This window comes from Eucyclogobius newberryi, unplaced genomic scaffold, assembly GCF_026437365.1.
Source record: "Eucyclogobius newberryi isolate DKJ021-1_F unplaced genomic scaffold, fEucNew1.0.hap1 SCAF_4, whole genome shotgun sequence".
In the NCBI taxonomy this organism is placed as follows: domain Eukaryota; kingdom Metazoa; phylum Chordata; class Actinopteri; order Gobiiformes; family Gobiidae; genus Eucyclogobius; species Eucyclogobius newberryi.
In genome coordinates this window covers 14,677,829-14,693,882 of record NW_027316056.1, presented here as the reverse complement: position 1 = coordinate 14,693,882, position 16,054 = coordinate 14,677,829, and the positions used below count along the sequence as shown (strand labels likewise).

The 16,054-nt window shown below is 38.8% G+C and overlaps 1 protein-coding gene across 1 annotated transcript; it reads right to left on the bottom strand.

Annotated features, from left to right (window-relative positions):
* Positions 1-223: 223 nt before the first annotated feature.
* On the bottom strand, positions 224-14,630 carry LOC140378064 (multidrug and toxin extrusion protein 1-like). The gene is made up of 16 exons (XM_072463696.1): positions 14,299-14,630; positions 12,671-12,772; positions 12,518-12,586; positions 12,229-12,377; positions 9,316-9,358; positions 9,196-9,240; positions 9,030-9,127; positions 7,660-7,757; positions 6,482-6,663; positions 4,553-4,661; positions 4,390-4,465; positions 3,471-3,540; positions 3,258-3,390; positions 3,088-3,182; positions 2,963-3,017; positions 224-1,118 (listed from the first exon to the last, which is right to left on the bottom strand). Exons 1-16 carry the CDS (start codon positions 14,449-14,451, stop codon positions 898-900), a joined length of 1,698 nt encoding a protein of 565 aa, XP_072319797.1. The 5' UTR covers positions 14,452-14,630; the 3' UTR covers positions 224-897.
* Positions 14,631-16,054: the final 1,424 nt, after the last annotated feature.

Here is a 16,054-nt window from a genome sequence, read left to right as displayed (position 1 = left end):
AGGGTTGCAAAGATAAGCAAATACAGAGGACCCAGCCCACAACCTCCCAACAGCAGAACAAATGGTACTTGTACTTCAGTTAGAAGCCCTCTTTTGGTGAAAGGGGACTCAAGAATGACACTGAGAATTATAAAAAAAAAGTCAAAATGAAAAGGGATATTTTATTGATAAGTTTGTTATCCAGTCTATATTGCTCAGCGCGCCGAGACATTTACAACATGTACATTCTTATCCAGCGTCTCATCTTATTTCCAGGAGTCACAGCTTTTATAAACAACATATCTGCTTTTGACAAAAACAAGCCATTTAACAATGATTTAAAGTGCATAGTAAGCCAGCGTGGCTCAAACAAGGAAACTTCCAGTGCACAATGAACAAAGTGTGGAGCGCCGTCTCTGGTGTCAAAATCATACAGTGCATCTTCAAAATATTCATGTTGTATTCATTCAAGTTACTTTTTTCTCCACATTTTGTTGCTTACAGTCTTAATTAAAAATCGATTAAATTAATTATTTGCGTCAAAATTCTACAAACAATACCCCACAATGACAACTTGAAAGAAGGTTGTGTGAATTCTTTGCAAATGTATTTAAAAACAAAACTAAAACAGATGCATTGTAATTACAATAAGGCACATGGCAACAGTATTTCCTGCCTATTACTTTAAATGCACTCGCTCCAAACGTCTCAAATCTCACAGATTCAAATATATGGCTCTTATAAAAATGATAAAGTAACTGTCAACATAACACACATCATTTGACTTGTGTTATGACAGAGTATGCCTGTTAAATAACAAATGGCATTGGGCCATAACCTGCCAGTCAACAAGTACCGGTGACCTATAATACCCTCGTGAAAGCTCTACGCACCTTTGGCCAAGAGTAATGAGATGTGTCATTTCAGCAGTCTCAATAAGAAGATTTGCATGACAATACCCACACAGAAAATAACCAACATGAGGAAAAGAGTGAGCCCGCGGCGTAAGAGGAGCTGTTTAGGAGACAGCACATGTCCCACATTGGTGCTGGTGGATTTGGCCTGGCCTTGAACTCGAAGGAAGTCGTCCACAGTCTCATCGATTAATTCAGCAGCAGTGGCCTCGGCCTCTTTCGAAGCTGAAAGATAACACAACATTTTATCTTGCATTTGGCTTTTTCTTTCAGAGCCGCTACAGCAACTGAACTGCCAATAGTTATTTGTATTTGTATTTCCATTTAGTGTTGCAGTCATTTTCACTAAGAAAGTGACCGCTGCACAAAGCCAGCACATCCCAAAGATTCTAAATTGGGTTCTGATCTGGACTCTGTAGTGGCCAATCCATGTGTTCAGGTGGTCAGCTGATTTCATTCTTTGGGCAGATAGTATTTTCTGGACTATAAGTCGCACCGGAGTATAAGTCGCACCAGCCAAAAAATGCATAATAGAGAAGAAAAAAACATATAAGTTGCACTGGAGTATAAGTCGCATTTTTGGGGGACATTTATTTGAAAAAATCCAAGACCAAGAACAGACTTTTAATCTTGAAATGCAATTTAAATAATAACAGATTAAAGAACATGGTGAATAGGTGTATGTATGCTAACGCTAACACCTTCAGCTACATGACGCACAGACAACAAACTGTGGTAAGTGTCTGGTATGTTAACGTAACATAATAGTTATTCAGATAACTATAGCATAAAGAACATGCTAACAAGTTTACCAAAGCATCAGTATTACCCCAAATCACTAAATCCATTGAATTCTTCTTCTGTGTCACTTCCAAACAACTCCACAAACTCTGGAGGTAGAGGAAGTGCTGTTTCTTTTTCTGCGTCACTTAGAGCCAAGAGCGCCCTCTTGTGGTTGTCAGTGTGAAAATAACAAATAATATCACATATCGGTTGCTCTCGCCCCAGCCAAAACTATGAAAAAAGGTGCAACTTATAGTCCGGAAAATACGGTATTGCTGAACCTGCCCAACTGCAGCACCCCAGGATCCAGGTTAGGGATTTCTTTTGGTCAGACGGTATCTTGGGACCAATAGGTTATGTTCACGTTCTATAATTTGAAGATGTCCTATTCTCAAATGCAAAGGCCAGTATACTTTAACTCTATGGGAGATTTGTTTTTGTAGGGAAAAAAAAACCCTTCCATAAATAAAATCCGCAAATTTTGAATCTTATCATTATTTGTTTGGGATAGGCTCCACAAACTTATTTAGTAATCAAATGGCACAGCTTTCTGAGGCTTATGTGAACAACGTTTATTTGTGCTGACAGAGAGGTTTTGTTCTAAGCGGATAGGCTAAGTATTATGAACCATAAACCAGTTTTGGGGACAGTGTAGCGTGAAATAGGGGTGAGAGAGGGAAGGACCTACAGCAAATAGTCAGAGCTGAAATCAAACTCACAACACTGAGGCCAGCTGAAAACAGAGCCTGGTATTTGTGCAGCCACCAAGCGACACAAATGATGCAAGTATCAAGAATTCAATCATGCTTTTTTGAAAGTATTATAGTAAGTATATTTAGTAGTAAGCACTATCCTCTGTTTCTGACTACTTTTACAATCAACAGTATTTATCTTCTTCTACTTCCCCCTGGGGAGTGGAGCAGGCACAAAGATGACCTCCTCAACTGTCTGGGAAAAAAGTCTCAACTCTGGATGACCGGTTCTTTATCTGCCTCGAAGTACTGCTGTTGTGATTTCCGGTGTAATAAAAACAAATTTAATCTAATTTAATTGAACGTTTTGCATGTTGAATGTATTTTATTGATGAATTTCATTTCACTTCTAATCATGATGAAATTAACAGAAGCGTAATTTCTGATAATTTTATGGGAACCTGAAGGTGTAATCCCTCATTCATCCAGTAGGGGTCCTTCACGGTAACAATTATTTCAAAGGTCTAATCAATACTCTTATACTCTTATCAATATCAATACAAGTTCATTGTCCTCACTTTCAGTTTTACTTACGCATATTGTTCATCTCTCCCTCAGCTTTGACCTGGACACCGGCTCTCGTCTGAGCCTGGACAGAAGAACAATTAGATGATTGCAAATTTAACACATGGTCAGAAATACTCTAGGTTGGTACTCACCTCTGTAGCTGCCTGTTGCCAATCTAGTCTACACAAATATGTAACAAAGACAACGGCTTGTACAAATACACAAACCAAAAGACCAGTCCACAGTCCTATGACAAAAATACATTTAACGTACACATCGCAGAGACATATTCTGATCAAGACAGATGAAGATAATGTCTCACCTACGATGCCCATCTTTGCTGCAAACATTAAAGATACACCAAGAGGAAGACCTAGACAGTAATAACCCACTAAGTTACTCCAAGCTCCCATTTTCTGTTTTCCTGCCCCTCTGACGACGCCTCCGGCCACACCCTGTGATCAAATACACTTTCATTATGCACAGGTTGCTACTTGAGTACTCATTTTGTCTCATGAATGAATGTCACTCTTACCGTAGTTGCGTCACCGATATGTGTGATCCCATAAATAATCATTACATCAGTCACTCTGTCCAATATTTCCCTGAAAATAAACACATTTGTATAAGATGAAAAGGTTGATGATAATGAAATGAGAAAATTAATACATATTTTTGGATTGAAAGCTTTAGAGATTTTTTTTTAAATAATCCTAATGAACAATTTGGGTTGTTGGGTCAATATGCTCATTGGAGATAAGTCTGTGCAGATCTGATCGTTGCACTGATCTGAGCACAGTGCACCCCGCTCAGATCTGTGTCGGACTTTGATGGGATGAAGGGCAGTGAGCAATCTACTTTAGATCTGGACGTATATTGTAGTATCCAAGATCGTGCAATTCCAATATAGACGTTTATTAAAGAGGATTCTGTGAGTGATTTGAGGCTCGTGAAGTGTCCAGCTTAATTGCAGGGCATTTTTTGTCGACACTTCAACTCATCCATCCATCATCATCCAGCCGTTTAACTCAGAAAAGCCTTCTCCTGTTCCACGTCAACTAACCAGCAGGGGCGATATGAGACTTTTTGATTTATCACAATTTTTATTCATTCGTTCATTCATTTTGACTGGAGCCTATCCCTGTTAACTGAAAATAAAAGTCTCTACATATGAATTTCATGAAATAAACAAGAGACATTTTTAACAGTTGACATTTCACATCAGAAAAGAGACAAATTTCACATGCTTTTACACAAAGGATTGGCTGTAAATCTCTTGATTCATAAAATCTAAGCATATAATTGATGATTAGAGATAACTGAATCTTAATCTCAATTGAAATTCAATTAATCGCACAGCCCATCCTCATGCGGATGGTAGAACTGGGTTTTTAGTAACTAACACTCCACACAAGAGTTTTTACTGCAGACTGAGCAGAGGTCGAACGACTCACTGGTCTGTAGTGAAGATATATCCAATGTAATCCTTGATAGCGATCGCGAATGCTCCAACAACACAAGCAATGGAAACTAGTCACAAAAATACGTCATTTTTTGTATCACATTTTTACTTGTACTTGTCCAATAATTAAATAAAGAAGTACACATTGTTCTTACATCCACAGACAACAGGAACTTTTGCGGACAGTTTTGCCTGCTCTACTTTTCCTCCACCAAGGGCATTCCCAACACGGACACTGGCTGCAGAAGAGAGGCCCAAAGGGATCTGCCAACAAACAATAATACATTTACCAACTATCGGAGGGAAAAAAGGAGAAACAACCGTCGTGGTCTGTCTTACAGATACAGGTGGAGGAACCATTTTGGAGTTACGCAAAATTAGAATATCCAGTACATCATCTATAAGTAAAGCCCACAATTTACCTCAGAAAGACATGGAAATTTCTTATGTAATCTCCCAAATAAAGGTATAAAGTGATAGTTCTGCCATTTTGTTAAACTTCATAGTTCATTCATGTTTTTTGCTGGACTTCATCCTCGAACAATACTAATCAAAATCATTATCAAGATAATGCAAGAATATGGAGCTATTCACTTTTGAAAATATTGCCCACCCCTCGTCTGTCTAAAATATTCTGCAATAAGTAGCCGAATCTCAAACCATATCTGTATCGCAATGACCCTGAGCACCTTAGGGTGTAATTTAATACATGGAATGCTGTACCCTATTTTCAGTCAAATCACCAGTCTGGAATGAAATATCAGCAAAACAAACCTAAAAACTACATTTTAGGTTGCATTTAGTTTAATTTTTTTTTTTTTCATAGGAAATTCAACTGTTTTTTTACTTTACATGTTCTTAAATCTGATATAAACGGTAGTACACTTTAGCCCCTGCTCAGTCTACTCTACAGAGAGAGTTTCCAAAGTTCTTCACGTTCAAGGCAAGAGAGGGTTTTCTTGTGGATCGCATCTATAGAAATCTGGAGCCAGCTTTAGCCTTTCAGTTGGAGCTCAACCACAAAATGCACCTGTATCGCGGAGCAGCCTGTGCTCAGGAGAGGGCGGAGCTTACTGACTACAGATTTGTCATTTGTGCAATTATACGTCTCACTCTGATCTAATAACATAGGAAGCATCTTTTGAGTATCTCCAAAATGAAGGAGAGCGTCTTCTGCTGGAGGCTATGGATGAACTGGAAGTTGCAAAGAAAACAGTCAGTGCAAACAAAACTACTGCTTGCACTGACTGTAACCACATCTTTTTTTATTTTGTCCCCACTGTCCCCCATTATGGACCCTTCTAAAATGGAAGAATCTGTCTGCTCCATGGCATTGTGCTATGGAAGATAGCACAATGCCTAATATTAACATTTGCCAAACAAGCAACGACAATATTATCCCCATACGCTTGTTTTTGACCAATAAATCTGGCTACTATTTAGACATAAGCTTGTACAAAGAAGTAATTGATTCAAACACTGGACAGATTATATGTCAGTCATGTGGTGAGAAGCCAGGACCTCTGCATAGCATGCTAATCATCACCCTCTATGAGACCAAAGACCTGCTACAAGAGATTTCAAGCCCAAACTCTGGCTACTACATATGTCTGGCTTTCCTGAGATGTTCAGACAGACACTCAAACTGCTGTCCATACCTCCCAACAGCAGCTTTACTTCTATTTATACACCAACAAAAATGTCTAGAAGGGATTTTGGATTTGTTTTGACTCCAAAGGGTTCAGAAACAGCTTCAGTTTTAATCAGGGAGCATTAGTCAGGTGTTTTAAGCTGTGGGAATTCCTGTTATGATTTTATTTTGAATACACATACCTTAAACGGCCTAATGGGTTAAGAACTGTATATTTATTGTTTCAAAGGCAAATGCTGATGAAATATAAAGCTATACAAATGAATAGAAAATTGAATGAGACTTTGGAAATAGTTAGAATTAGTTAAAATTTAACAGAAAAACACATGAAAACAAGCCAAATTTATTATTATTGTAATCTTGCATGTCACATTTTTTTCTCGTAATATCCAACTATATTTTAGGGTAAATGTAAATGCTGTGTAGTGTTTACCATGTAAGCAACAACAGCAATCTCGTAGAGCACACTTTGGGCCCCGAGCTCCACCTCGCTGATGGTCCCTGCCATAAAACCCCCAGCTTCAAACATCCACCACTCCAGGCACAGCATCAGCATACTGGGGATGGCCAGCCGCACAAAAGACCCCCACTCCCGTAGACACTCAAGCGACCAGCCTGTGGAAATACATTAAAGGAGGAATTAAGGCAACATCTACTTTTGACTCACAGTTGATTAATCTTGTCATCTTTATGTAATCTTGTATTGCTCTGTACTTGTAATTTATTAAAACATTTTGACTCCAGGTGATACATGTAGGGTTCAACACAGGTTTTACTTGTATTTAAATGAAATTCCGCTGCTTGGTTACCAGAAGGCTCACCATGATCTTACTCAGAAATATTGGAGAGATTAATCGAAACTGAACAAGAAGAAGAACAATGCCAGAGACACTAGCAGTGCTATAGCTAAGCTAACTAGCCCCGCCGCAGCGCCGGCTCCCACCTCCACCCCGCCCACCTGCAAATACCACCGCCCTCAAATAATCAAACGGGACAGACCTAGTGATTATGGCATCTCTGCAGGAGATACGATTACAAAGGCCGTAGATGCATGATTTAGAAAAGAAGACTAACAAATTGAGCAGCCGAGCCAAAGCAGCTGAAAAGACACTGGCAGAATGAATGAACCAGGTTTGCGTCTTGACTGATAACAAGTGGACGACCTGGAGAATTGTAATCACAGAGGCAATCTGAGGATTTTCTGTCTTCCAGAGGACACTAAAGCGAAAGATGTCAAATTTAAGGAGGCTTGGACCCCAAATACTGTATCTAAAACTTTCAAGAAAAGCTGAGAAAATAAAGCTTGACTGTGCACGTCACTCCGGCCCGAACCTGCGTCAGCACCAGGTATGAATAGGTAAACTAGAATTTTAAAGTAAACGTCTTGAGTTTATGACTTACAATATTAATCAAAACATGATGAAGTTCAAGTTAGCCATAGAACACCTAGAAGCTTTTTGCTGATTCACAATATGAATCAGCAAATCTGCCCAAAATTGCTTAAAAAGTAACTGTGTTAGCCTCCTGTCTGTAAACTATTACAAGCATTAACTGTACATGCAGTACATATTACTCATTGCCATTTTAGACAATAATTGAGTATTTACACACCTGACCATGTCTGTTTGTGGAGACCTCTTGCATAGATATAAAGAAACAAAAAAACTGCCAGAAAATACTGAGAAATGGCATTGGCTGCTGCTGACCCCCTGTAAGACAAAGAGAAAAGAAAAACTCAAATCCATCATTGTCACTAGAACATATATTTTGAATAAATGTTAACTCTACAAATATCTGTTTCCTACTGTAGTTAGTCTTACGCGTGTTGCGTGAATAATAATATATTGAATTATAATAATGTGAAATTTTCCTCTAGATTTTGCACGGTTTACTCTGTTATTGTGTGCACACTTTCATTATTGTTTTACTAAGAGTTGTTAACATTAAAACGCATCTGAAAGGTTTTTAAGTTTTCAAATTGTTAATTTGTTTGGTGGAATAGTTCCTGTGGTAATTATTTATTATAGTTTTACATTCTGTCTATGTCATCAATGATGGATCCATCTTTCGAACTGTTTGATGCCGACACAGTCTCTTCATGTTAGACCAGGCTTAAAACGTTCCTCTTTGAAATGGCTTATGGTCAGGCCAGTTAGGAACAGAAATATAAACCTACAGTTTCAGCTACGCTGCCCGAGGAGCAACTATGGGGGAAGTATGGCAGCTGGAGCACTATCCTCTTACAAAATACAAAAATGCGTTACAAAAATAAATTGAATTGAATTGAAATTTAAACAATAATTTCTTTATTAGGCATTATTATTTGTTAAATTATGACTATTATTATGGCCCTATATATAATTTACAAAATGTTTTATAAATAAAATATATACGGATATATATATATATATATATATTTAGGTTTTACAACAAATAATAAATTATAAAAAATACAATACAATAATCTATATTGTATTGTATATATATATATATATATATATATATATATTTAGGTTTTACAACAAATAATAAATTATAAAAAATACAATACAATAATCTATATATATATATATATATATATATATATATATATATATATATATATATATATATATATATATATATATATATATATATATATATATATATATATATACAGTCATTTGCACCTTAAACATATTAACTTTTCCATGTAATTATTTTGGTTCCCAACTTCAGCGTTTGTTACTCAAAGCTCCCTCTGCGTGAACAGGCGAATTGCATCTAATAAGCATTTATTAGATAAACAAATAAACAGTAACAGTGGTGTTTATGTCCCCACACCAAATTTATGATGATTTGATTGGGATTTTGATGTTTGAGCTTCTAACAGTCATAACAGTCACAAAAGGACCGCCACAATTGCCACTGCAACAGTTTCTATTATTTCTCCCGCTTTATTTACACCACATTTGTATGTATTAAGAAACATCAACACTCACGCAACACTCAATTCCAGAGGGTACAGTAGGACATAGTTGAAGACCGCATTTAGGACGTTGCCAATTATTCCTGTCACAACTTGAGGCCAAATAATACCCTGTAATAAACAATATCACAACTTAAATTTAAATATTTTCCAACTTGAATTGCTGCAAAAGATCTTACCTGGTTTTGTAGATATCTCACTTGAAGCTGATACATAAAACAAGCCTGTGAATTAACAAGAAATGTCAAATCATCTGTAAAATTAAAAACTGATCAAATCAAATTGAGGTACAACATTACCGGTAACGCTGGCATGAAGATGTTGACATAAAGTTGGGCAAGACTGTGTTGAATTAAAAGAGAGCTTAATCAATAGGTTATTCATATACAGTGCATCCGGAAAGTATTCACACATTTTGTTTGTTACTTACTCCAAAATGGATTAAATTCAGTGTTTGCCAGCATTTTACAAACGTTATCCTATAATGCAAAAATACACTTGCCTGACCAGCCATTCCCAACACGATTTGGCAAACTACTTATCAAAACTGTGTGTGGGTCTGGGGCTCGACCGCTGCGGTTCAATTTCTAGGGCGGAGTTTAGAGCAGAGACAGAACCAATCACATAAACCCAGAAGTGACGCAAAAAACGCGACACGCTTAATCGGATATTACGTAGCCCATGTCAACAAGGCGTGTTCCGCGTTATCCGTCCCCGAATGCAGAAAATGTCTCCTGAATCGCGATGACGCCCTTCGTATAACCGCATCTAACGCACGTTCATCACGGCGAGTAGAGCGGACTTTCCTGATTGTTCAAACCGAAGCGAGAGCAGAAGTGAACACTCGGTCACGAGCCGGGTTACGAGCCGGGTCACGAGCCGGGGCACGAGCCGGGTCACGAGCCGGGGCACGAGCCGGGTCACGAGCCGGGGCACGAGCCGGGTCACGAGCCGGGTCCGCCATCTTGAATTTTTTGGGACGGGGGTGACGCGTCAAAACCTCCGACTGGGATTGGATAGATAAATGGATGACCGACGATTTCATTGGCTCTGACTCCAATTCCAGACGCATTCGAACAGAATGTGGGCGGGGCTGGCGGGTCAGGCAAAAAATACACAGTATATTGCTACAAGCTTGCTACATCTATTCATGCAGTTTCTCCCATTCTTCTTGTCAAAACCTCTCAAGCTCCATCAGGTGAGTGTTGTTCACAGTCATTTTCAGATCTCTCCTGAGATGTTCAAGTGGGTTCAAGTCTTGCTCTGGCTGGGCCACTCAAGGACAGTCACAGAGTCGTCCTGGAGCCACTCCTTTGATCTCCTGGCTCTGTGCTTAGGGTCATTGTCTTGTTGGAAGATGAAACCCAGTCTGATTTAAGAAGCACTCTGGAGCAGTGTCTCTGTACACTCAGTCTCTTAGTTCCACCACATCACCAGGCTTCACTGTAGGGATGGTGACCAGTTGATGAGAGACATTTGCTATTCAAGCCAAAGAGTTCAATATTTGTTTCATCAGACCATAGATTGTTGTTTCTCATGGTCAAACTCCAGAGAGGCTGTCATGTGCCTTTTCCATCTGGCCACTCTAGCATACAGGCCTGATTGGACTGGGAGACCACACAAGGAATGTGCACATGCTCATGCACACGTGTGCCAGCTTCATTAGTGTCATGTGTGGTTCAGAATAAAGATTGGAATAAACAGGCCTTCTCTGTGTTTAGGCCATCTTCTGGTTAAATGTCATAATCTCTCTGAATACAATTATTTAGGCTAAAAGATGTATTTGCTGATGATTTCCTGAATCAAAGACCTTCCTCAAACTCTCTTCACTTCTGCTCTTCTTACAGGAGGGTCTCGGTTTGCACAGAGATAAGAAACAATCCTGCGCCTCGTGAATGTTTTATAAATACCATGGATGGCACAGAGGGCGGCCTATCACAAGCTTTATCCACCTTGCCACCAGTGTCAATTTATGCTGGTGAATGAAAGAGTGGGTTTGGGAAGTGGATGTGGAACAACGGATTAAGATTAGCCCATGGCAACAATCTGGCGTGTTTTCAGCATGTGCATCATGTATATTCATTAACATGCAATGTTCTGACCAAATAAGTAATAATATAATGGTTCCATGCACTCAGAGAATACATGAAGAATCTGAGAATCCTAAATATTTGGCCGAAGAAAATGGCAAATATGGCAAGTCAAGGAGCTAAACAGGAACTATGCTAACTCACTGCTTTACCATTAGTAAAAACAATGGGGAAAACATATTCAGCACAGCACATAAGACAGAACAGCACTGTCATAACTTAAGTAAAAGGTGTTATGAAGAGTGAAAAATGACAGCAGCGTTGCATAGTGTTACTTTAGTTAGAGAGTCACACAGTCCGCAACAGAAATGAGCATGGTGTTTTTTTAAGCCATGACTTGACTGTATTTGTATCTTACTGCATATGCTCAGTATGGCATCATTGTTGACGCTTTATGCCACAGTATTCTTTTATCCCAGTGAGAGTATCTCAGTTAGTCCTTCATACATTCTGTAGAAGCATCTGGAATTAAAGTAAAAGTGTGTCGAAGACACTTTCCTAACTTGGAACGGTCCAACCTCTCTAATCCAACACACGCTATATTTGAAGCATGTGCCTCTCAAATGGGGTACATTGTTCCTCTGAAATGTTTTATTTATTAACCGGTATTTAATTCATTTAAAATCCCACTGAGATTAGCAGAGAGGAGGAGCCTATTTGACATGTTTTAGTGTAAAATATTATCGTAACATTCAGAGCAAAACATATGAGCTATTTTACCTCAGATTTATACAGTTTAGTGCTTCACTTATTGATTCAGGAAAAAAGTCTGCTCCGTTTCTCATGCCTCTGTGTCATTTCCCTTTTTTATGTGTTTGTTTAAACTCAAAAGGACCAAACATTTCTCTGATTGTCAATACTCTTGCCGAACACGGCCATTTGAAATTAGGGAGATAGAATATGGTTCCAGACCACAACAAGTATTGACAATGTGTGTGTTCTTGGCTGAAAAGGCAAGGCTTATCCAGGATTTTGAGATCAAGATACTGTTTTTACACGGACAAACACAAAACCAGGACATGTACTTGTTGCTCCATGTTTAAACAACTCCCTAAATAATTCATTATATAAGATAAAATATAGGTTGTGCATTTTATACTGTAGACACTGTTGAAAACAGACCTGGCCACAGCTGGGCTCTGTTGGACGACGAGCAGAAGAACTTCGGTGTTGAGCAGGACGGCCCAACATGGGAAACAGGCCAGTAACAGGATCAGCACCCCCCTCTGCAGAATCACCCCGACTTGCTTCACGTTTCCACTCCCATAGGTCTACAGGAAAATAGATCAAAACCACTAAACAAACTCAAGAGGTCTGAGATGAAACAAGGGATCATTGTACAAGTGTTTATCTGTGAGCAACAGGCGGAGGGGGAGCAGGTTATGTAACAACCTCATAGGTACTGCTTTACCTGGGATATTAGAGTGTCGCAGGTTAAAGACAAACCTGAGCCAATGGATATACCAGTGACGTTGATCACCTGCAACAGGAAAAAACAACACCATAAAACAGAACAGGGTGCCATGTTTTCCATTATTCTTATCATTTTTTGTATTATCATTACCGCAATTGCCAAGGCCACACTTGCAAGTTCAGTTTTCCCGAGGTGACCACAGAATATTGTACTGACAAAACCTATCATGAAGACCATGGTCTGGGCGATTATCTGAACAGAAAACAACATGTTTCATTCATTATGTTCACAGTAAGACATACCTAAAGGTGCACCATGTCACTTTTTAGTATATGGTACACCACTTGTCTCCAAGGAGATGTTATTGCTCTTCCTTAAATGTCTGTGGTATTTGTATCCATCTCCACAGAGGCAAGCAGCTGCACAAATTACAGGTCAGATCTGTGGAGAAGTGAACACACCAGACATAACACATTTCATTCATTCGTAATTGAATGTAAGATAGATATTTAAATCCAATACTGTTGAACACCTCAGACAAAGCAATAACATGTAAGGGATCATCTCAAAATAGGTTGAAGCTTAAAAGACGACATTTTACCCCCTCTCTCTCTGGACCCCCTCCCCCCCTCAAAAGACAAAAAAAAAATGTCTGACATCACATAAAATTTTACATGTTGATAAAACGATAGTAGCTTGATAAACCCTGCTCACCTCTAGTGAACATCCCTGAAACTCCTTTGGTATGTTTATCAGTAGAAGTTATGAACTCTCCAAAGTGAAGGCACGTTACGGGAACAAAATTTCTTGATAATTTGCTGCGCTGCGTCTTGCTGTAAAAAAGCTTTTCCAACTTTGCGTTGGCGCCGTGGCCCGCGCACCCGCTGTGCTCCCTCTACGCACCCGCGCACGCACCCGCCGCCTAATGTTGGCCTAATGCTCGTTGCTGACAAAAAATATTACGTCTTTTCAGCTTCAACCCATTTTGAGATGATCCCTAAGTGGAGACAACAAGCAGGTGTCAGACATCTACTAGAAAAGTTACATGATGCACCTTTAATTTAAACTCTGCGTTCGCGCCACAAGGGACCAGGGACTCAAACGTTGGACCCTCTTATAGTCCATGTGTGGCGAGCGTGCTAACCATCTTGCGACTGTGCCACCCTGTAATCTATACATCTAGTGCCACCGATCATAATTATAGCTGTTATGAGCCAATGTGAGGCTTAAGAAAAAGAACAAAGAACATAAAGCGAGCCTAAAATGCATTGTGGTTCATTAATAGTGTTGGAAAATAATTAAATACATACGGAAACATTCATAATACTAATTGTGAATAACAGCATTTTGGTTCAGTAACTCTTTACTTTAGTGGTATTCAGAATACAGTTTCCTGTGATCCGTGGTATTGTGGTAACTGATCATGTTATATAGGCTTCAAACTGAATAGTATTAGTGAGTAAAATTGAGAAAACATCACTCGTGTGCAATTTTTTCCTGTGATAAACAAATGCAGAACAAAGACAAAGATGTTTTATTCCTATTTTTACACTGTACTATATTACTCAATGTGAAAGTATTCAGAATTAATGAATTATTCAGTTTAAATAGTCAGTACTTCGTAACTAAATACATTATCAAAGTATTTCTCCCATCACTGTTCATTAATCAGAACATACACATAAGAAGAATAAGTGGTTCATTGATCAAACCATTAAACAGTCGACAGGAGGCTGTACATTTAACACAGGGGCCCCACAGAAAGCAGTCTCTCTTACCATCGGTCCCGCCAGGTTGAATAACTCCATGAATTCTCCCCGGTACTCTGCAGGGATCACATTCTTTGCGCGTTTCACACACGAGCCCCGCTCCGCCGCGTCTTCACCGGCCCGCGGCTCCTCTCCGTTGGCCCCCGCGGGACTCTTACACATCTTAACACCGGTGTTCTCAGACTCCACAGATGTCTTATGAACATCCACATCTACCGTGAGGTACGTTAACGTAATAGGACAAAAGAGACGCACTTCGGTAACTTAAGAAGGGGCGGGATTGCGCGTGTGTCCGGTGTCCAATCACAGTCCAGCGTCAGTGCGCACATGGCTCTGGTTTTCGTGTCCACTTTTCCACGCGCACGGGTCACGCTCCAGTGAGGCTCCTCCAAGCCCCCGGAAGCCAAGATGGCCGCCATTGAAACCTATGGAGCTGCTCATTGGCGCATGGTTCCAAAAAAGTTTTTTAGTTCCGCATTACTTCCTGAACAGTGGTATATCTCCTCCCACTTTTGTGACGTCATCGCCGTGAGGCTTTGGCGTCGAGAGCGCGCACGTCACAGCAGCGCGACAGACTGAGAACAGTCAACACGGACTTTTGGAATAATTCGGCTTGAAATAGTCTGTTTACGTAACGTATAATGATGGATTGTTATATCCATCTATAAATATACATGTATCATGTTGTAAAGGTCTGATATTTAAGAGAATTATAAAGAAGTGTTAAGATAAAAAGTCTGGTTTAATGACAATGAATTACATTTAGAGGTGTAATAACGTCCTCATCATTTTCTGTAGTTTTTGGTTTGGGTATTTATTTTGTTATTAACTTTTCAGTTATTTATTTACATAATATAATTTGGCCAATATGCATTTTTTTTAATCAGATGAGAAGAAATATAAAATATAATCATCGATTCTGTTACATAATTGAATTAAGAAGTATTTAATTATATTCAGTTTCCTATTGTGTCGTTTTTGTATCATGTCAATCTTTAATAAATACAAAACACATTTGTTTATTAATGTATTTAATACAAATAATGAACATGAATGAACTTGTTCAATAAATGCAAATCTGATTATAACTACAAATGATAAATTGATTTTAGCCAGTTTTAGTTGAGTTTTAAAGCTACAATGTGGGAGTCCCTTATTAAGGAGTTTTGGAGTCTGTGTAATGTTCATTATTATTATCATCATTAATAGAATCAGAAAAGGTTTATTCCATTGTCAAAGAACAGAATTCACAAACAGTGGAACTTGCTTTGGCGATTCAGTGCAACATAAAAATATTAACAATGATAAAACAACCTGTATAAGTCAAATAGAACAAACTGAATAAAATAAGATACTCCTTTATTGTCCACACATGAGGAAATTTTGTTGTTGCAACACAGTAGATACAGAGGAAAAGGACAGATAACTTATAGGAAGTTTAAAAAACACTCTTAATAGATCGATCTTAATAGAAGAACTCTTATAAACAAAAACTCCTCTAGACAGAACCTCTCATACCTTAATAAAGAATGGAGGGGGAAATAAAGATAAAATAAAAACAGCGTAAGACAAAATAATACTAATAATAATGGTAAAAATATAGCCGCAAGCGGCAATGATCGGCCCTCGCCACGCCGCCGCCACGCCGCAAGAGTCCTTTTATTACATCTACTGCTGAATCTGTGACGCTGTCACATCTTCTCCCCTTTGTTTTACCATCAAAAAGCAATTTTATTTTGAATTCTTGGCAAAATGTGCGGCTTTG

Bases quoted from the DNA above. Each gene is read 5' to 3' on its own strand.
- LOC140378064 (XM_072463696.1), bottom strand. From the start codon at position 14,451: ATGTGTAAGAGTCCCGCGGGGGCCAACGGAGAGGAGCCGCGGGCCGGT. The intron at 9,241-9,315 runs GTAATGTTGTAC...GTTAATTCACAG, and splicing joins TCTTCATGCCAGCGTTACCG to GCTTGTTTTATGTATCAGCT. The intron at 7,758-9,029 runs GTGAGTGTTGAT...TTTGTCTTACAG, and splicing joins CCTCTGGAATTGAGTGTTGC to GGGGTCAGCAGCAGCCAATG.